Here is a 22743-nt window from a genome sequence, read left to right as displayed (position 1 = left end):
GAATACACTGTGTTATAACGGAAAACTGATCTCTGAAAAGATAAAACTCATACTATTTTGAATCCTTAAGAAGCACTTGAGAAAGAAATGAAATTCTAATAAGTGTCACAAACAAAATAAAAAGACGAAGAAATGTTTTCTTGAGACAAAAATCTCCAGTAGGAAGTATTTCAATTCTGGGAGGTGTAAATTATTTAGAATAATTGGACGTATGGTGTAATTCTGAGTTTACATAATTTCCATTATAAATATAGACATAGGATTTACAATGCAAAAAGCTGACAACTTGTGAGACAGAAAAATGTGGTACAGGAAGTATGTCTTGTAGCCAGGAAATAAATACAGATGTAAGATGTTTAGAAGAGATTTTGATGCACATGATTGATATAAAATATAACTTTATTAATGCAGCATTTCACAAACAAAATTAAAGACTTGTCTGTTTAACTCCTGCATTCACAGCCTTTTTGGTTCTTTTAATGCAAATGCATTTTGGATATTTAAAAATTAATGAATGATGTGCTTCCTATGACTTGTATTCCTCCTCCCCATGTTGCAGACCCATCAATTGTCAAGGGGGTAATAAACCTGATTCAGTAAGTGAAAATTGCATAGGGATGCTGAAGGCTAGTTGCATTTTACCAGATCACTGATCGAAAGACATGCAAAAGCTCTTAAGTACAAACGGTAGCTTTAAAGTGTGACCTTATGTAGCATTTCACTCACAGGATCAATGTTTAATTAGATTTCACAATGCATCAGGAACTGAAACAGTTTTCAGCATTACAAATAATTGATTAGAGCTAGTGTTACATGGCTGTCAATGGGTAGCAGACAGGAGATCATTGCAAAAATTGCTGGAAATGTATGAAATGTCTGCCAGCATTAGTGGAGAGAAAAAAGGCGCCAATTTTCCTGGTCTGCTCTGATAAACAGTCACTAACTTGAAATATTAATTCTGCTTCTTTCTCTACAGATGCTGCCAGACTTCCCGAGTGTTTCCAGCATTTTGTTTTAATTCTGGATTACTGAATCTACAGTCATTTGATTTGGTATGGAGGAAATTAGCATCTATCTTTAATTCAAATGTTTTGAGAGCTTTTAATTAACATTACCAATTTTGTGTATTATCTGCATTACTCATTTTGAATAATCCAAATTATTGTTGTGCAAAACAATTCATCGTCAGCAGTGGACTGTTTAACTGCCAGGTGATCCTGAACAAATGAAGTGAAACCAATCTGTACCCTCATAAAAGTTGATTGCTTTCTTCTGTCAGCATATGCTTTGGAATAAGGCAAGACAATGCGAGGAAACAATTTTAGATTTGAACCAAATACGATCCAAAAATGGGGCTTTTTTTGATTTGGGGTAATGTTCTATAACAACTCATTTCTTTTGAGGTAACTTTTCATTTTCCCTCACTCGCTACAACCAAAATCATTAACATCACTAGGAAGAGCTAAAAATATAACAACATATTACAAGACTGCAATACTGACAGCAGGTGAAACCATCTAGAAATGGGGTTAAAATCTTTTTGTGAGCAACTAAATCTAATGGAGATTTAGAACAACACTTCGTGCTCAACAGCATGTCAACCTCACCACCAATAAAAACTCATCGTAGTACAGTACAGGAAAACCACTTGTTCTGTTTCTTCCACAATGTTATTTTGAGATATGCATTAATTAATATTTGGAATAAAAATTAGAATTCATTCCGAGCCTGGGCCATAGGGTGCACTTGTAAGTGAAAATCTCAATCTTGAGTTAGACAGGATTATGATTGGCTCTTGTTTTAAATTCTTCAGTTTGTTATAAATAATCCAAAACAGCAGATCAACATTTTGATACAAATTACTCCAAACTTCACACCACACAAATGCCTGAGTTCATTTCTCACAGCCATTTCAGTCTCAAGTAACTGTGATATATTTTCATTCATTAAAAAGTCTACCATATAAATATTGTGTTTTAATTGGTCTTCGACTTTGGCTGATGATATTTTGTATTCAATATGTGCAAGGAATTAGAATAGAGAAGGGCTGATTGATGTTTGAAGGTAATCAATTTAAGGTAGCTGAGATATTTAACCAACAATCAAGTTTTTGATTTTATCTTTAACCCTTTGCGCATTATTCATACATAAATAAGCATTCTTGGAAAAGTTTATATTCTGAAGCAGTTATTTATTTTTGCTGAGGGTTCTCTGCTTCTCAGCATGCTCAACAATCTTTTCCTCTACATACAGCCCTTTCCGTTTGCGCACGGTATTCATGTATTTGTTTGCCTGGTTTACTGTATCAGCCTTCTCTCCAAAATGCAAGTACTCTTCTTCTGTTGTCGGAACCCAGTAGGGGTCGCTCTGAATTACCTATATGAAAAAAGAGACAGCAACAGTTACAAAGGAGTTGAACTTAATAAAATTCTTGGGATGGGGAAGAGGGAACTAAAAGCTAAGCCCTGAGGAATAAAATCAAGAACTGCAGACACAGAAGATCTGAAACAAAAACTGATGGAGAAACTCAGCAGGTCAGGAAACATCTGTGGAAAGAAAACAGAGTTAATGTTTCAGGTCCTGGACACTTCCTGAGACCTAGACATACTTCCAACCTGTGGCTCAATCTGGGAAAGTACTCCACTGGATCAAAATACCAAACTCACATCAGCAGAGAGGGAAGACATTCATCCCTTCAGATACTCCAGTCTCTGATCTTGCAACTGATGCCATTTTTTCACTTTGTATTATTTAACTTGCCCTGGTCTTAATTTGAAGCAAGGCCCATTCAGTTATCACTCCCATGCTTTCTGGTCAACACTGGCTCCTGATTAAACAATATCTTAATTTTAAAATTCACATTCTTGTTCTCAAATCGCTCATCATGTCTCTTTCTGAAACATCCTCCAGCCCACAACCACTGAGATAACTATACTTCTCAAACTCTGCCTTCTTGTTCATCCCCATTTTAATTGCTCCACCTTAGGTGGCCATATATTCAGTTGCTTAGACATTATGCTCTGGATTATCTCCTTCGTACCTTTCTGCTTCAGCATTTTGCATTTTGTCTTTAAGATTTCCCATAAAACTCACCTCTTTTATAAGTATTTGGACATCTGCTTCATATGCCCTCAAGTGGTTCAGTGTCCTACCTTTGTTTAATTAATCCTGTGAAGCAACTGGATATGTTAAAGGCTCTATATAAATGCAGGATGTTAGTATCTTAGGTATCTTCTCAATTTCAGAACACAAACATAGTTTAAAGAAACTTGAAGATGGTTAGTTCCTATGCCTGGATCATGGTCAGATCTTAGGAAAGAACTTAAGGTCACAGATCATCCTTGAGTAAGTTTCCTATTTACTTGAACAATTGTTAGCTAACATTTTTAGATTTTAAGATGAGGAAGCAAACTCTCCCATATTGAACCAAGCTAGATTTTTGCTTGGTGTGTTAGTGCATAATCTTTGCTGAACTTTATTCAGATAAAATAATAAAAATAACTCAAGGTGTGTGTGTGTGGGGGGGAATTGTGTCTTGATAATTTTGTTACTTTGCTATCACCTACTTGCTAAGTGGGAGGAAACAATTTAGGTTACGAAGTTTAGAATGTTATGTTATAAAGTGGTAGGAATTAGGGTCAAGATCAAGTCTCTCAACTGAACTGGGTAATTGAAGCCTGACTGAACGTCTAAGTGCTCCTTATCAATACAGCAAGAGGAGTAAAATCAGTATGGAGAAACTGCAGCCTGTCTCCTGCACTGGACAGGATTGTTAAAGGTGTGGCCGCAGTTCTGTTAGCGAATCAATGGATTAAGGTCAAGTACAAAGCACTGAATGCCTCAAATAATTGGAACCATCAAGTGCAATAAATATAAAATATTCCAAGCCATATTTTCTGGAAGCCAACCTTTCGATGTGGATCATGTGAACAAAAATTGGGAAAACAGTGGGCGAAGCCTGGTCGCAAGACTCACAATTAACTCGTGCAGAAATCAATTCTCCCAAAGTTGCATAAAATATCATGCCAGAGCAAAGGTGTGATACTTAAATTAATTTAAACAAAACATACGTAATTTCCTATAGGTTTTGGGTGGGTTTGCACCAGTTACTTTGATTATTCATCTACAGTGGTGAACTACGAACTGAGGAAAATGTACTTAAAAGGTTAGACATGTCTTTGAGTAACTGCACAGAACTGCTACAGCACTAGAGGAAGCTACTTGGCCCCTGGTTGTCTGCACTGGCTCTTGCTTTGAAACTTGTGTTTCATATTTTCATCTTTCTCACATTCTCTTCAGTGGCAAGTTTTGTTCTTTATATAATTGTTGGTTTTCATGTCTTTTTGTTATTTCAAAAGATAATAATTAATTCAATATCCAGCTGTTTCTGAACAAGGTATTTATTCCCACCACCCTTCTTCCTTATCAGGGCTATGTAAATCTTGAAACTATGCTCCAGGAAAACAAATTAACACATTTGCCTGAAACTTCTCATTTTAAGTTGAACATTAAATCTTTAAAATAAACAATTTATTTTAAAGTGATATAATAATCTTCAGTACTTCTCCTTAAGTGAGAGTTACAGTCCCTGGGGGTGGAGGTGTGGAGAGAGCTGGAGACTACTTTTGCTAAATCCCATTTCTATTCAGTGAATAAATTATAACAATATTATTTCAACACAAAGCCCAATGTCAACAAGAAAATTTGGAGGATCAATTGATTGAGTGAGAGAGACAAAATTAATATCAGATATTGCTCTGGACTCTAGGGGCTTCAGCATGTGTTGGACTGATGCCTCTGTCCATTTATTCAATCAGTAATGATCAATTCCTTCAAACTATCTCATATCATCAATGCTTTTTGTTTAAAAGATAAAATACAGGGGTAAGAATGGCTTGTTGTGATTTATTGTAATCCTTTTTAAACTGTTTTTGTGAAGGCGCATCAAAAGTGAGAATCCCTCCCGAGCACTCAGCGTACGAGCAATAAAGATGTTTGATAGATTTTATTGGTCCTGGCACAGATACCAAACAGTTTGGACTGGGTAGGAAATAGAACTACATTTTGATTTAGAGAAGGATTTACTACGTTTTTAGTCAAGCAACCTATCACGTCTGCAATAGCGATTTTCTCCATGTAATCATAGAAACACTGAAACAAGGCGATGTAGTAGGCCATTTGGCCCTTCAAGCCTGTTCTACCACTCGACACAATCATGGCTGATCCTCCATCTCTATGCCAAATTCCCACTTTCTTCACCCTATCCCTTGATGCCTTTAATACCTAAAAAAACCAATCTCTTTGTTGAATATGTTCAGCCTTCACAGCCTTCTGTAGTAGAGATTCACTACCCTTTGAAGGAAGACATCTTTCCTCATATTAGTTCTAAATGGTCTACCTCATATCCAAAGACTGTGACTTAGGTTCTAGACTCCCCAACAGGGAAAACATCCTCCCAGCATCTCATCTGTCCAGTCCCATTAGAATTTTATATGTTTTAATCAGTGTCACACTTGGGTGCCCCCCCACACCAAATGTTACACAGAACATTACAGCGCAGTACAGGCCCTTCGGCCCTCGAGGTTGTACCAATCTGAAGCCCATCTAACCTACACTATTCCATATACGTCCATATGCTTGTCCAATGACGACTTAAATGTACTTAAAGTTGGCAAATCTACTACTGTTGTAGGCAAAGCATTCCATACGCTTACTACTCTCTGAGTAAAGAAACTAGCTCTGACATTTCTGTTTGCTGTCCGATCATGGTAAGGTTTTAATATAATCATCTAATTCTCTTTTAAAATAATTCATGGACTCTGCATTAATGCAGACAACAGAGAATTACACAGGTCACTCATCTAGGTGAAAATCATTACTTTTTCTAAATGCAACCAAAATTCTTGTCATCATCTTAAACTGTAGTCTTCGTCACTGGTGGGCTGACCAAAGAAGCTAATCCATCATTTTCCACTCATGGACAAATCCAAAACTAAGGCCAAGAAATATAAGACAGTCATTAATACAATAAACAATTTAACAGAAATGTCTTTATTCAGACAGCGGTATGGTTCATAGAGTCATAGAGATGTACAGAATGGAAACAGACCCTTTGGTCCAACTCATTAATGCCAATTAGATATCTTAACCTAATCTAGTCCCACTTGCCACCACTTTGAGAGAAGGAAATAGCAGGATATGCGAAGATGGTTAGTTGAAGTAAGGTGAAGGGAGCCTTAGGTAGATCATGAATACTGGCTTAGAGTCACACTCAGTTGAATGGCTTACTTTGGTGCGGTGAATTTCTAATAAATAATCAGATCATCTTTTAACTCATTCAGTCCCAGTTACAAAAAGATTGTAACTTCTCAGTTTTTCTTCACAGCTATAACCCATCTGTGCTAGTAACACCCGCCATCAATTACAGGGCTGGTCCCTAACTGTGCTGACAAAGATACAAAATATACACCAGAATTTACTTGGAATATCAACATTTCTCAGATTTTTCAATTTCATAATTTGAGGGTAGAAAGAAAAAGTACATTAAATGAGCTTTGCAAAGTTAAACACAAGCTGCTTTGTTCGCTAAATCCTTTGATAGAAGTATTCCCTTCAACAACTAAGAAAAGAAGTTAACCACACTGACAGGAAATCTCAATGACTTCTGTAGAACATAAAACCGCTTTTGCAGGAGACAATTATGACAAGATTACTTTTCTTTTCTTAACTTTAGCCTTCAAGCCACTGGACTGGAATGCCACTTTGGATTTATGCTGCGAACAGCATGACCCAACATTCACGCAGCAGTCAAAAATCATAATTACTGTACCAGCACAGGCAAGCCCTTACACCTGGTTGGGAATGTAAGCTAGTGAGATGCCTAATTTAGAGAACACAGATGGCAGTGAAACCAAAGGCAAGATTCACTGTAAAACAAAACCCTTTTCTGCTCAGAGAACTCAGGGCAGTGCCGGAGGGGCATATGTTACTGTACATCTGCTTCTGCTTAGCAATACTGAATTGTGAAAGCATAGCAAGACTGAAAAAAAAAAGCATTTATCCTGCCAGTCAAGGGCCCTGCTCTCCAAGATGAATTATTTCCATGCAATTGTTCAGCTGTTGTTTTGGTCTCTCTTCATTTCTCCTCTCCTGAAGGTGCCGGATCTGGTTGCCTGCGAACCTCAGCATATTGCTCATGTTGCCCAATCTTCATGACAGAGCGGGGTTAATGTTTTGGTTAGCAAAGTAGCTATGGGAGTGGGTGGCATGGTGGCACAGTGGTTAGCACTGCTGCCTCACAGAGCCAGAGACCCAGGTTCAATTCCCGCCTCAGGTGACTGACTGTGTGGAGTTTGCACATTTTCTCCGTGTCTGCGTGGGTTTCCTCCGGGTGCTCCGGTTTCCTCCCACAGTCCAAAGATGCTCAGGTTAGGTGAATTGGCCACGCTAAAATTGCTCGTAGTGTTAGGTGCAGGGGTAAATGCAGGGGAACCGGTCTGGGTGGGTGCGCTTCGGCGGGTCGGTGTGGACTTGTTGGGCCAAAGGGCCTGTTTCCACACTATCAGTAATCTAATCTAATCACACTCAAACAACCTGTGTTTAGACATCGTCCATGAAACGTACATTATTCAGCAGGGGTCAATAGTGAGCGACCAGTACTGTAGTAAGAACCTAGTTGATTTAGCTCAAATTTATTGATAGCTAGTAGCATCCCATCTACTGTTTTGGTTGAAGTCAGCAAGCTAACCATAGTCAGGAATCAAACCTTCCTAGTCCATATGGCCAAGTCCTAGAACATGTCATGGATCTAACGAGGTGTACTGCTTTAATAAGGTTTGGTCCTCAATCCTCACATGGATTTACTGAACAAATGCAACAAATACTATTTATGATGTGATTATCCCATTGAGTTTACATGCATGATTGAGGTTTATTTCAGTCACTCCGTGACTTGACCACTCATTATTCTAAGTAAGTTTACGTTATCAGTGATTAAAAAGTTCTGAATTTTTTCTATTTTGCTTTATGGTTTCAGTGTGAACCCTCAGTCATATGCCCCAGATGGTGCTTCAGTTGCACTGATGGAGATAAAATATTACAGCAGGCCTAAAGTAATGCACAAATTACTACAACTACTTGCCATTTCCTTATCTTTGACAAAATAATATTTTTACATTTTGATTTAAAATTTGATTGGATCTATTACATCAGTGGTTATATTATCACACTTCTGTGTTAAATCTTTTGATTAGAAATTTCTATGTTGACATTGATAATGAAAGCAGTTTATGTGAACATGTCATGCTGCAATTATACCATCCTGCCAAAGGAGGCACAACAACTCCTCAGCTTGGCACCTTCCAATTCCTTAACCTGCTCTGCAGACAACTTCAACCAACTCTACACGCCAATCTGCCATAAAATTTCCTAACTGTAAAAAAAATTACACAGTAATGACAAATGCAACAAGTTAAACCCAGATTCTAAATCTCCTTGCACCTGGAAGTCTCCAATTTGAATACCCTGGATCAACCAGCTAAATTTGGCTTAGGCTTTGCATCATCTCATTCAATCAAATCAAATTTGCTTAGTTTCAATCATTTGAAAATTCAACATTCTAAGACCCAAGTTCTTACTTTGCTACACTGTTTATGTTGCTGGATTCAAATAATTAGATATTGTTGTTTAGTAACTTCCTGTAGAAAGTAATGATCAGTATACAACTGTTGTAAATCATACCATAATCAATTTTTTGGAGATGCCAGTGTTGGACTGGGATGTACAAAGTTAACACCAGGTGTAGTCCAACAGGTTTAATTTGATGCACTAGCTTTCGGTGGGCTGCTCCTTCTTCAGGCAGTTATGGAGTACACAATTGTAGGACACAGAGTTAATTAATTTTATTTTTCACGTTGATGATAAAGGCAAAACAATCTCAACTTAAATTGCTTTGGAAGTTTGGATTTTCAATGGTTTGAGATTTATTGCTGTGGGCAACATGCCAATGACCAACTACAGTTGCATCTTATCTATAAAAGTGAAAATTTAGCAGCCTTTCAACAATCAAATTAGATCTCAGTTACAGCCACAAACACCCAATCAGATTTATTACTATTGGTGATGGTACTGTTAGCAAGGCTGGCTTTTACTGTCCTTCAAAAGCAGTTCGACTGTCTGGTCACTTCAGGTAAGAGTCAAGAGCCAAGTGTATTGGTGCAGGTAGGAGAGATACAAACAAGATCAGATGAAGTTGAGTTTTAGCTCCTTAAAAAAAAACGAGTGAAACATTTGGATCCTTACAACAATTTGAAAACATTACTGTCATGTGTAACCGCTTCTTATTCCCATATTTATTTACAAATTCAATTCTCAAGAGCTTTGTATTCATTTATACTATGTATCCGGATTACTCGGCTGAGAATAGCCACTTAATTATCATAAAATAACAAAGGAGTATTAAATAAAATTATTAAGGTCAGAAGTTATCATCTCGTTTGGAAATACTGAAGTGGAGTTTCTGGTTTTGACGTATGTCTTTGATATCTCCAGACTTGAGTGCTCCAACCCACTCTTGGCTGCTCTCCATAAATCTGAAGCCCTCCAAAATTCTGCCACCCATGATTCAATTTGCTTCATGTTCCATCCATCTATTTCCAACTGATTTACAATGGATCCCAGGAGAGTGATATTTTGAATTATAAAATTCTTATCCTTGTCTTGAAACTTCTCTACGTTTTCACTTCTTAATCGTAGCTTCCACTCAGCCCACAAGCTTCAGAGATATTTATGCTCTTCTAATTCCAGCCTTTTGACCATCCCGATTGGCTCTCCATTGGTGACCCTGCCATCAGTAGCCTAGCCCCAGCTCTTGGAATATCCTTCTGATTTCTGTGCCTCTTCACCTCTTTCTTCCTTTAAGGCACTCCATAAGACTTTTCTCTTTGACAAAGCCTTTAGTTATCTGACCTAATATCACTGTATGTGGCTTGGTACCATATTTTATATTATACTGCACCGGTGAAGCACTTTGGAATAATTTAGGATAACATTGACATGATGGAAATAAAATATGTTGTTGAGAAAGTATTCTGCTGTTATCGAGTGAGTTGAAAGGTTTGGAGGAATAAGATTTCTTATTCCCCAATACTTTTGGAGGGCTTCTCACACGAACTGGAGAAGGTGGGAAGCATCACATCCTAAAGGAACTTTAGATCAAGGTTTTAAGTAGAGTGGGGAGTTGCAAAGGGGAGAGGATGGGCCAGTGGGATTAGGTTTGAATTGCTAGCACAGAGCCACCAGACAAGATAGACTGAACAGCCTCCTTATGAGCCATAAAATTCTATGCTTCAAATACAATCACACTCCAAACACCAGAGCCCAGAAATTCCAAAACTTGATTTGTGAATCTGATCAAATTTTACTTAAAGTTCTCCTGTACCTTTTGATTAGTACTACCCTGCAATTTCCTGGGTAGGAGCCTCAAGATATGAACTAGTGGAAACTTATCTAGACTTTGGAATTACCGGAGCAATATCTTTTAGTATCATCATTTTGTTTTGCCCAATGTGTGATACTTCTGTAATTACTAGCTTTAACAAAGTTCAGCAGCTTTAATGTATCATTTCTACAGTATTTATTTTATATATAAGTTAACTTGCAGCTACTGCTTAATCATGTGCATGTAGAATGGCAATGTAACTACTACAAGATTTTTGGGTGAACTAAACTTAAAACACTTATGAATCACCACTTTATAACTGAAAGCAAAGCCAGGAGATGACAGCAACTCCAGCACTACATGTAAAGAAATAGACAGGATAACTTTTTAGATTCTCCCATCAGATCTGCTGTGTACTTTCAACATTCTGTCTTTTATTTCAGTCATTACAGCTCCATCTGCCTCAAGGACATATTTAGTTCACAGCTACAACAAATGGGAATGGCTATACTGCTGTGTCTGAACATGAAGCTGAGCGAGGTTAGCAATTTGGTAAAACTCGAGCTGCCCTCAAATGCATTCTTTTTAATGCTGACCTTAGTGGAAATTGCAGAACTCACTTTACACTGTAATAAGAAGCCAGCCAGTGATGTCCATATGTTCGGAAAACTATTTTGTGTGATGGAAGTTTTTCAAGGAAAAGCCATTATTCAAGAGATTGAATTACATGAAATATAATGTCATATCTTTTCTTAGCATCCATTACTGGCAAGGGCTTTATGGGTTGCTTTAATTCAAGATTGAGAGAAAAACCACATCCAGCAAGAAGCTTACGTGAGACACTATGTGCCCTGTTGGTTTTTTTAAAAAGAAAATGAACATCAGAATTTAAAATGACATGTGGGACATCTACATGTGAACGCTGAATAAGCTTCACCCAAGCGTTTGGGAGAGAACACGCCCCGAAAGACAGCCCGGTGAGTGTGTGTTTTGGGAATTTAGAGCACCGTGGGAATTCAGTGCACGGGGATGAGGACAGTTTTGTTTTAGTTTTGGTTCATAGTTTGTAAGGTCTTTTTTGGTTGCTGATAATTTGTACAACTATATTCTTTATCTTCAGCTGAGCAGCGGGAGGGGAATCCTAGTTTAACAGTACAGCTTCAGGGCTCTGCTGAATGGGAAAACAAGTCAAACAATGTCATCGCAGCAAAGTGGTCGTGCTGACTGATTCAGAATTTTTAAAAAGTGTACTTTCTTTTAAAGAGAAATAACAGAATAAGTGAAAATCAGAGCCAAAATAGCAGAATACTTGGGGGTCAGCTAGCTCAGTTGACTGGACAGCTGGTTTGCAGAGTATCAACAACAGCACGGGTTCAATTCCTACACTGGCTGTGGTTACCATGAAAGACTCTCCTTCTCAACTTCTCCCCTCACCTGAGGTATGGTCAGCCTCAGTCGTCTCTCTCTAATGAGAGAGCAGTCCTATGGTCTGATAGGACCATAAGGACTTTACCGTTTTATAACAAATTAGCATGAGAAAGTAGAGTAAGAGAAGTATAGTTAGTGTCAGGGAATTAAATTAATAGCATTCTAACATAAGAATGATTTTTTTAAAAAAAGTGAGCAATGAAAAGACTCAAGAAAGTCATGGTAGCAGAGCTCATATCAGTGATATACTCCCGCTGTGCTGTACGGCAAATCATGGAAGTTTCAGCTGTCTTGGTAACCATGCGTGCAGGAAGTGTGTCAGCTGCAGCTGGGGGCAAACAGACAAAGATCGTGGTACATACTGATACCAATGACATAGGTAGAAAAAAGGATGACATCCTAAAGCAGAATTTCTGGAACTAGGAAGTAGATTAAAGACCAGAAGTTGGGTCAGCATCTTTCTGTGAAAATTCAAAAAGTGTGGCATTGGAAAACCACAGCAGGTCAAGCAGCATCCAGGGAGCAGAAGAGTCAATGGTTCAGGTATAAACCCTTGATCAGGAAGGGCTCATGCCCAAAACGTCAATTTTCCTGCTCCTCAGATGCTGCCTGACCTGCTGTGGTTTTCCAGCACCACACTTTTCGACTCTGACTCCCCAGCATCTACAATCCTCACTTTCTCTCATCTTTCTATGAAGGTTTGCTACTGCTGTTGGGGAGGGTTGAAGCTAACTTGGTGAGGTTGATGGGTGGTATCCATATAGAAGGTTCAGTGGGAGAAGATGAATGGTTAAAATTAAAATAAATAACAAGGGAGTCAGGAAGCTATAAACAGTGTAGGCCAGTTAAGGCACAAAGAAGTTTGCCAACATTAGATGGTATTTATTTTCATGCAAAGAGTGATGAACAAGACAGATGAGTTGATGGCACAAATTAACACATGGGAGCGTAATGTCATTGCTATCACTAAGACATGGCCGAGAGAAGGACTGGCTTGGCAGCTCAATATTCTAGGATATAGGCTTTTCAGGCAGTGCACTCAGAGCATGTGCAGATCAACTGGCAGAGGTCTTCCCGGACATCTTCAACCTCTCACTGCAGCAGGCCACTGTCCCTGCCTGTTTCAAGAGGGCCAACATCATCCCTGTGCCTAAGAAGGCTCATGCAGCATGTCTCACTTACAAGTTCACTCATGACACCACCATAGTCAGTCGAATCTCAGATGGCGACGAAATAGACTACAGACGGGAGGTGGAAGACCTGGAAAAATGGTGCTGAGAACAACATGGCTCTCAATGCCGTCAAAACCAAGGAACTTGTTACTGACTTTCAGCAGGATGTTACTCATGCCCCCCTACACACTAACAGCACAGAAGTGGAATGAGTAGAGCGTCAAGCTCCTGGGAGTGGTCATCAGCAACAAGCTTTCTTGGATTCTTCATGTGGACGCACTGGTTACAAAGGCCCAACGTCTCTTCTTCCTCAGGCAGCTGAGGAAATTTGGTATGACGGCGAATACCCTTGCCAACTTTAATAGGTGCACCATCGAGAGCATTCTGACTGGATTTATCACTACTTGGTGTGGCAACTGTACCATTCAAGATCTGAGATGGTTGTATAGAGTGGTGAACTTTGCCTGGACAATCACAAAGGCCAACCTCCCATCTATAGAATCCATCTACCAGACCTGCTGTCAAGCATTCTCAAAGATCTATCCCACCCTGGCAATATTTTTCTACAAACTCTACCATCGGGGAGAAGGTACAGAAGCCTGAACACACGCACCAGCCGGTTTTGTAACAATTTCTACCCTACTGTTGTTAGAATACTGAATGGACTCACAAACTCTTAACACTTGCCTGTACTTGTGGCTTTCTTTTTGCTGCTGTTTATCTATTATTTATTTATCTACACTACTTAACTCTGTGATCTGCCTGTATTGCTCGCAAGACAAAGCTTTTCTTTGTGCCTTGATACATGTGACAATAAATTCAACTCTATTTAATTCACGAGAGGGGGGGAAGGAGGTGAAAGAGGAGGGGGTGTCATAATATTGATCAGGGAATCAATTATAGCAGTAAGGAGGTATGATATCTTAGAAGGCCCCTCAAATTAAGCCACATGGGTAGAAATTAATAACCAAAAAGGAGCAATCACATTGCTGAAAGTGTACCGCAGGTTCCCTCACAGTCTGAGAGAAATAGAAGAGTAGATAGGTTGGCAAATTTCAAAGGATGAAAAAGGAATAGGGTGGTGATAGCAGGGGATTTCAACTTCCCCAATATTAACTGGGGTAGTCATAGTCAGAAAGGTTGACCGATCGGAATTCTTAAATTGCAACCAGGTGATTTTTTAAAGCCAGTACGTAGAAGGCCCTACAAGGCAGAGTTGTCCAGGACTCAATTGTATGTACTGAAACTGGGCAAGTGGTTGAAGTATTAGTGGGGGAGCATTTTGCTGACAGCTGTAATACATTTGTTATGGAAAAGAAGGATGGGTCTGAAATTAACATTTGAAACTGGGGGAAGGCCGAGTTTAATAAGATTAGGTACCATCTGGCCACAGTAAACTTTAGGTACATCTATATCAGAACAGTGGAATACATTCACGGAGAAAGTGGGGAAAGGACAGGACCAATACGTTTCAATAAAGATAAAGGGTGGGACCAACAACTTCAGTGAACCCAAGATATCAAGGAATATACAGATTGGATAAAGAGAAAAAGGGAGGACATGAAAGAATAATGACAGGCAAAATAAAAGAAAATCTGAAGTTACTTTATAAGTGTATTAAGGATAAAAAAAAAACTCATGATAGAGTAGGGTCCATTAAGGATCACAGCATGAATTTATGCACGAAGCCAGAAGGTTGCAGGGTTGTAAATGAATACTTTGTGTTCGTGCTCACTTGTAAGGGGGATGATGTGGGTATAGATATCAGAGAGAAGGACTGTGATATGCTTAAAAAAGTTAGCATCGACAGATAGGAGGTTCTGAGTGATCTGGTATGCTTAAAAGCAGATACATTTCCAGGACTGGATGAAATGTATTCCAGGATGTTGAGCGAGGCAAGGAAGGAAAAAGGAGGGGCACTGGTAATAAGTTTCAATCCCTCTCTGGCCGAGGGTGACGTACCTGAAGTCTGGAGCATAGCCAATGTGGTCCTGTTATGCAAGAAAGGAGCAAGAGACAAACAAGGAAACTACAGGTTGGTCAGTCCAACCTCAGCAGTGGGAAATTATTGGAAACAACTCCGAGAGCCAGAATTAATCTGCATTTGGAGGTGCTTCATTAAGGGGAGGTCATACCTAACCAACTTAGAGTCAGAGAGATGTACAGCACAGAAACAGACCCTTCCGTCCAACCAGTCCATGCTCACCTAATCTAGTCCCACCTGCCAGCATTTGGCCCATATCCCTCTAAACCCTTCCTATTCATATACCCATCCAGATGTCTTTCAAATGTTGTAATTGTACCAGCCTCCACCACTTCCTGTGGCAGTTCATTCCGTACATGCACCACCCACTATGTGCAAAAGTTGCCCCTTAGGTCTCTTTTATATCATTCTCTTCTCACCCTAAACCTATGCCCTTAGTTCTGGACTCACCCACCCCAGGAAAAAGACCTTGTCTATTTATCCTATTCATGCCCCTCATGACTTTATAAACCTCTATGAGGTCACCCCTCAGCCTTCAACGCTCCAGGGAAAACAGCCCCAACCCATTCAACCTCGCCCTATAACGTAAATCCTGCAAACCTGGTAACATCCTTGTAAATCCTTTCAAGTTTCACAAAATTCATCCGATAAGAAGGAGACCAGAATTGCACGCAATATTGCTAAAGTGGCCTAACCAATGTCCTGTACAGGTGCAACATGACCTCCCAACTCCTATACTTAATGATGTGATCAATAAAGGAAAGCATACCAAACACCTTCTTCGCTATCCTATTTACCAGTGACTCTACTTTCAAGGAACTATGAACCTACATTCCAAGGTATCTTTATTCAGCAACATTCCCCAGGACCTTACCATTAAGTGTATAAGTCCTGCTAAGACTTGCTTTCCCAAAATGCAGCACCTCACATTTATCTAAACTAAACTCCATTTGCTACTCCTCAGCCAATGGTCCATCTAATCAAGATCCTGTTGTAATCTGAGGTAACCTTCTTCATGTCCACTACACTTCCAATTTTTGTGTCATCTGCAAACCTACTAACTATACCTTCTTGATTGTACCTGATTTAATTTTTTTGAAGAAGTGACCAGGTGTGGAGAGAAAGGCAATGTTTTTGATGTCATCTATCTGGACTTCAGCAAGGCTTTTGATAAGGTCGCGCATGTGAGACACAAAGCAAAGGTGAGAGCCCACAGGATTGAAGGATATTTGCCAAACTGGATCCAGAATTGGCTAAGAGGCAGGAGCAGAGCGCGATGGTGGAGGGTGTTTTTGTGACTGGACGTCTGTTTACACTGGGAGCCACAGGGGCGAGTGTTGTAGCCCTTGCTGTTTGTAGTTTATATACATGATTTAGACTTGAATGTAGGAGGGTTAATCAGCAAATTTGCAGCTGATTAACAAAAACAATTGGTGGATTTACGTAGTGAAGAAGATAGCCATTGATTAAAGGAGGGTACAAACTGGCTGTCTGGATGGGCTGATTGGTGGCAATTGGAATTCAATCCGGGTAAATGTACTTGGGCAGGACACACAAGGCAAGAAAAAACATGGTGAACAGTAGGGGCCTAGGAAGTACCAAGGATCCAATGACCTTGGTGTGCATATACAGTGGTCCCTTAAAGTATAAGGACAGGGAGATAAAGTGGTTAAAATGCTTAATTTCTATGCCTCAGCAACTAAAGGTAAGAGCAGGGTGGTTTTGCTGAAACTGTATAAAAAGTTGGTTGGGCCACAGCGAGAGTATTGTGTGCAGCTGTGGAATCCACGTTATCGGAGGGATGTGATTGACTGGAGAAGGTGCAGAGGAAATTTACGAGGATATAGGCAGGGCTGGAGAGTTTTAGTTGTGAAGAGAAATTGGGTAGACTGACGTTGTTTTCCTTTGAGCAGAGGAGACTGAGTGGGAGAGACAATTGGGATGTATACACTTATATGGGAAATCGACAGAGTAAATGGGAAGAAACCTATCCACTTTTGGAGGGATCAATGACCAGGGGATATAGATTGAAGGTAAGGCATAGAAGGTTTAGAAGAGATGTTAGGAAAAACCTCCTACCCAAAATGGGAATCACAAACGCGCTGCCTTTAAAGGTGGTAGAGGCAGAGCCCCTTGTAATATTTAAGAAGGATTTAGATATGCACTTGTGGTACCAAGAGGCATACAAGGACGTGGACCAAGTGCTGGAAAATAGGATTCAAACAGTTAGATGGATGGTTTTGACTGCCGCAGATTCAATGGACCCAAAGTCCTTTTTGTGCTGTAGACCTCTATGGCTCTATAAAGGGCTTTCAAAATGCTTCTTTTCACTATCTTGGCAGTTATTTAGAGTCATAGAGGCGTACAGCACAGAAACAGACACTTCGGTCCAACGTGACCAGGTATCCTGAATTAATCTAGTCCCATTTGCCAGCATTTGCCCATATGCCTCTAAATTCTTCCTACTCATATATCCATCCAGATGCCTTTTAAATGTTGTAATTGTATCAGCCTCCCCGAAATGTTGACTTCTGCACCTCCTGATGCTGCCTGGTTTGCTGTGTTCTTCCAGCCTCCTGCCTGCCTATTTGGATTCCAGCATCTTCAGATTTTTTTTTGTCTCCACCACTTCCTCTGGCAGCTCATTCCATACACACACCTTCTGCGTGAAAAAGTTGCCTTTGAAGTCCCCTTTAAATCTTTCCCCTGTCAACTTAAACCTAAGCCGTCTAGTTTTGGACTCCCCCACCCTGGGGAAAAGATCTTGTCTGTTTCACCCTATCCATAGCCCTCATGATTTTATAAACTTCTGTAAGTCACCCCTCAGCCTCCGATTCTTCAGGGGAAACAGACCCAGTCTATTCAGCCTCTCCCTATAGGACAAACCCTCCAACCCTAGCAACATCTCTGTAAGTCTTTTCTGAACCCTTTCAAGTTTCACCAAATCAGTCCTATAGCAGGGAGACAAGAATTAAATGCAGTATTCCAAAAGTGGCCTAACCAATGTCCTGTACAGCCAGAACAGCACACAAGGAATTTCTTATTAGATTTCATTCAAATGCTTTACAGTGTTTATGTGTTACTGCCTTAAGGTGCATGAGGAATGCAAGCTGCTGGAGGGAAAATGTCTCCAGGTCACTTTAACTGTCTTGAGACAATCTGCTGATTTGTGTGTTGTCAGAATAAATCTGTTATAGCTTAAAACAATTATGGGACAAATTATATTATCTTAATAAAATATCAACTCAACCCTCCTGAAGGTTCAGAGGATAAATTACCATGCTTAAGAGTGAATCACAGTGGCCTGAAAGATCCAAGGTTTTAATCTATGCTGAGTGAGTTGGTGGGATTGGGTATGGGGGTCAGGGGGAATAGCAACCAGTGAAGCTGAAAGTTATTAAACAGGCTTTCCCTTCTGCTCATTCTGAACATTGTGCTTCAATTGTCATCATTGTGGATGCGGAGTGTGGGCACTAAAACACCACAAATTAAGTGATTTTCCCTCTTCCAGCTCACCACTCTCTTCCCTCACTCCATAATCACTACTGACATTCCTCTAACCCATCATACACAAAGTCCTTGTACTCAGCTTCCATTTTAAATTCTGATATTTTGTTTCCTGTCAATCCTGACATCTGTGCAAAAATAATCATCATGGAAGGAGCGTTCTCTTTCCACCCACCATTAATGCTACCATTCTGCTGAAGTGATAAAGGAAAGGCCTGAATTAGCATACTGCTAAGATTGGTGGGTTGGGGGGAGGAGGAGGAGGGAGGGACTGATGTAGCACCATTGTTAGAAGAAAGATTAATTGTGAGCAATACCTGGGTGAGGGAAGACCTGGCTCATTAACTGGATTTGGAGGACATACAGTATCAGATTTTACTATGGGTTAATTTAAAATGCTAGTTAGCATTGTGGAGGAAGGAGACTTCCAGTATTAGCTAGAAAGAAGGGCAGGGGATGTGCAAAGGACAAAATATGTCGTCCTATATTTAATGTCGATAGATCTGATGGAACAGTCCACAGTGAAAAGGATCAGGTTTAAATGTTCCATTTAGGGTTAATCCATTAAAAAGACAAGAACTAAAAACTTATCAACCAGTCACAGATTTTCTGTTGATGCTGGGAGAAGGAGTGAATTGTAGAAAAAGGTAATAGCCAAATAGCCAATAAAATGAGTAGTTTTCAATAAAAATGAAGGAACAACCCCCATATAATTCAATAGCAATCCTTGTTTTCACTTTAGATTCTATAATGCAAACATAATGGACCAATCAAAATATCATCATTTCTAGGGGACAATACCTTTAAACACTTAGATTCTCATGCCTTCAACAATTAGATCCCTTAAGATTTTAATATGTTTATAGGCTTTTCCTTTCAACACACTTCGACATGTACAAGCTAACTTCTAGCTTCATGCGCTCCTGCAGTTTGAATACATGTAATATTTGGCTCAGCGGTAGCACTTATCATTAAATCAGGTTGTGGTTTCACTAGAGAGTTGAGTTGAGATGACATTCAACTGGAGAACTGAAGGAGTGTGTATGGCTTTCCAGATGAAATACGATACTGAGTTCCTGTATATCCACTCAGGTGGACAAAAGATTCCACACTACTGGGGGATGACAGAGAAGTTCTCTTGGTGTACGGTGAATACGTATTCCTCAACAAACATCACTAAATCTGATTATTTGGTGATTACCATATTGCTGTTTAAAATGGAAACTGTGTACAGCATTAGCTGCTGGATTCTTTTTAAATTGCTACATACAAAGAGGAATATATTGGCAACGAATCACTTTGGGTTGTCCTCAACTTTATATAAATTATACTGTGAGTTCTTACTTTTTAATTCCTTTCCCACAAATCACGGGCTTACATTCAGGCCCTGGTTATGGTTTTTAGGTTGGCACGGCCCCTCAGTGCCCTTTGAACTGTACCTGAGAATAAATCACTGGATAGGAGACAAGTAGAGAAAGGGGAGGTAAACTCCCAGATATCAAGTCAAAAACAAGAAGATTCAAAAGCTGCAATTGAAATAATTAGGTTATTTTAAGATTGAACCAGTATAACGAATATAAATTTGGGGAAATTCAACATTTCAGTAATGGGTTACATTTGAAGGTGGCTGCAATATTTCCGTTCCAATTCTGTGACCCATGCTCCATTTTGAATGCAGGATCACTGAATTTATCCAAGCAAAAATAGATGGTCTTTACAACAAAACAGATGGTCAAATATTCAGATCCATCCACTTGATGGGAACCATATGTTAAACGTTTACAGCAGATTAGTGCTGCAGTTGCCTCTTTGTAGCCCTACAGAGTTCCACTTTTGAGAATTTTAAAAACGTATATGTAAGCCCTTTTCAGAACATTACACCATGTTTTAAACTTCCAAGCAGTTTTTACACTTCCAATACCAATCAGAAAAGCTATATTAAAAATGTTCTCTATTTCATCACAAATGTCAGTAAAGCAAGATTAACATGCATATAACACAATCTCATCAGAATTACTCTATGATACTGCACCTAACTTTAGGGGAGTAATGAGTGTCTGTAAATCTGAAGCCACGAGAAAGTACTGTGCTGGCAATTGCCTTTAACATGAAAATCAATGTATTATATACTTCCACAAAATGCATAAATAAAAGTACAAATATACGTAAAAGGAAACTGAAAATATACGGAAAAGTATACTAGAAATCTGAAATAAAAACAGAAAATGTAGAAATACACAACAGTAAATGCAGTACTCAACAGGCCAGGAAGTATCTCTAAAGAGAAAAGAGATTGTAATGGGCCAGATATGTGTCCCAAATTTATGAAGGTGGTATGCACCAGCATAATCAAAGAAAACTGAATAGACTTTAGTGGGAGATTACCTGCAGGGCAATGGGGATAGAATGGGGGAAAGAAACAGTCTGGAAAACTCGAGGGAGACTTTGACTCAATGGGCTGAAAATTGTGTGGTAACAACTCCATGCCTCAATGTTTCTTTCTTTACAGACACTGGGTGTCCAGTTGTGCACTTCCATCATTTTATTATATATGCACAACCACATAGGTATCAACATGTAAATTGTATAGACATACTGATGTGTGTATACAATTACGTGCAGATACAAAGGATGTTGGATTTTGATTAAAAAATAATTCTCAATAAAATATTTGTTGAATTACAATTTAAATGTACTGCAGTGGGAGCATATTGATGTGCGTTTGCAATTACATGTGGATACATTTGGTAAGATTATGGACTTTGATTGAAAAGTGAGATTTTTAGTAAAATATTTGTCTAAAGGTTATGGTTCTGAGACCATTCAAATCCTTTAAAAGGGAAAAAAACTGAGAATGTTTCCACGAATGAGAAACTTAAGTTATGAAGATAAATCGGAGGAGTTAGGACTGATTTCCTTGTCGAAGAAAAGGCAGTGAGTGGATTGATAGATATTCAAAATCACGAGGGATCTAGATAGGACAGACAGAAACTATTCCTACTCATGAAGGGTTGCGCATGAGAAAACACATTAAAATAATTGTTAAAATTGATAAAAGAAACATGCTACACTCAGACATGTCAGAAATTATTCAGACTGTACCCCAAAACTATGCAGACAGTAAGGTTTGTCTGTCAACAGTATGTATTTGGACTTCTTGATCATTAATGAATGATTGAAAATACAGCCTGGATATTGAAAAGGTGCTCAGAGTGGCAGAGGTTCTTTGCTGGTCAGAAACACTTTGTGCACAAAACATGTTGACATACAGTGCTTTATGTACAGTATTAACCATTCAATATCTGAATAACCATACATTGTGTCTGTTCTTATGTTACAAATTCACCTTGCATTTAAACAGCAACCCCCTTACCTCAGGACCTTGCATGTGAAATCAGCCAAATCTGAAGGCTAACCATCACCGCTCTCAATTGAAATAACTACTGAATGAGAAATTGATTCCTGTTGAAGTTGTTTTGCAGGCAAGAAGTGGACGCAAAGAGGACTAATTTTGGTGTGTAATGCTGCCTGAAAAACATTCAGCACTAAACTGGATCGCGACTATCCCTAAAGAGAGCAGGAAGAATTTATTTTCTCAAGAGGGTAGCGACTTGGCTAATTTAGTTTTAACCATAGAGGACTGGGTCATTAAATATATACAAAACTGAAATCTATAGTTTTGTTTTTAACCAATAAGGGTATCAAAGGTTATGGGGAAAAAGCAGGATAATGGAGTAGAAGAGTATCAGTTTAGCCATGATCTCATTGGACGAGAGAGCACACTCGATAGTTCAAATGGCCTTCTGCTCCTACATCTTTTGGCCTTCTGCATTCCAGACACAGCCTGCCCTAGTCCCAGTATCCATCCCATCATCCTAATCTCCTCTCAGCTGCTGGAAAGGCAGGCAGACCATAAACACCTGTACCCATTGGGTGGGCAGGCTGCCTCTGATATGTGTCAGGCAGCAGTAATTTGCCCTGCATGTGGGTCATGACCCCAAGGAGTTGATGCTTGGGCCAGCAGGCTTTACCATATTTGCCCTGCCGACTAACTTCCAGATTCAGCAAGGAACCACACTTCTGCTAATTCACATTGGTTTCACATGTGCGGCTTTGTCAAAGCTCCACCACATCAAGAAGGGGCAAGTCACCTTTTCAGCTAGCCAAAAGCAAGGCAACGTTTACAGCATTCTGGGTGTCCTTGAAAAACCTGA

The 22743-nt window shown here is 39.4% G+C and overlaps 1 protein-coding gene and 1 long non-coding RNA gene across 3 annotated transcripts in view; one reads left to right on the top strand and one right to left on the bottom strand.

The window, feature by feature from the left end:
- Positions 1-381: 381 nt before the first annotated feature.
- Positions 382-22743, bottom strand: part of efl1 (elongation factor like GTPase 1) — a 265863-nt gene continuing 243501 nt past the window's right edge. For both annotated transcript variants that reach the window (XM_072564794.1, XM_072564795.1), the window contains one exon: positions 382-2376. In XM_072564794.1, the coding sequence (XP_072420895.1) occupies positions 2188-2376 (189 nt within the window). In that variant the 3' untranslated portion in view covers positions 382-2187. The remainder of the gene's footprint in view (positions 2377-22743) is intronic.
- The window catches only part of LOC140468768 (uncharacterized), a 104055-nt gene continuing 92285 nt past the window's right edge, over positions 10974-22743 (top strand). The window contains exon 1 of the long non-coding RNA XR_011955825.1: positions 10974-11415. This is a non-coding gene — a long non-coding RNA (uncharacterized lncRNA). The remainder of the gene's footprint in view (positions 11416-22743) is intronic.

The sequence above is a fragment of the Chiloscyllium punctatum genome, chromosome 48, assembly GCF_047496795.1.
Source record: "Chiloscyllium punctatum isolate Juve2018m chromosome 48, sChiPun1.3, whole genome shotgun sequence".
Taxonomy (NCBI): Eukaryota; Metazoa; Chordata; class Chondrichthyes; order Orectolobiformes; family Hemiscylliidae; genus Chiloscyllium; species Chiloscyllium punctatum.
This window is presented reverse-complemented; position numbering and strand designations above follow the sequence as displayed.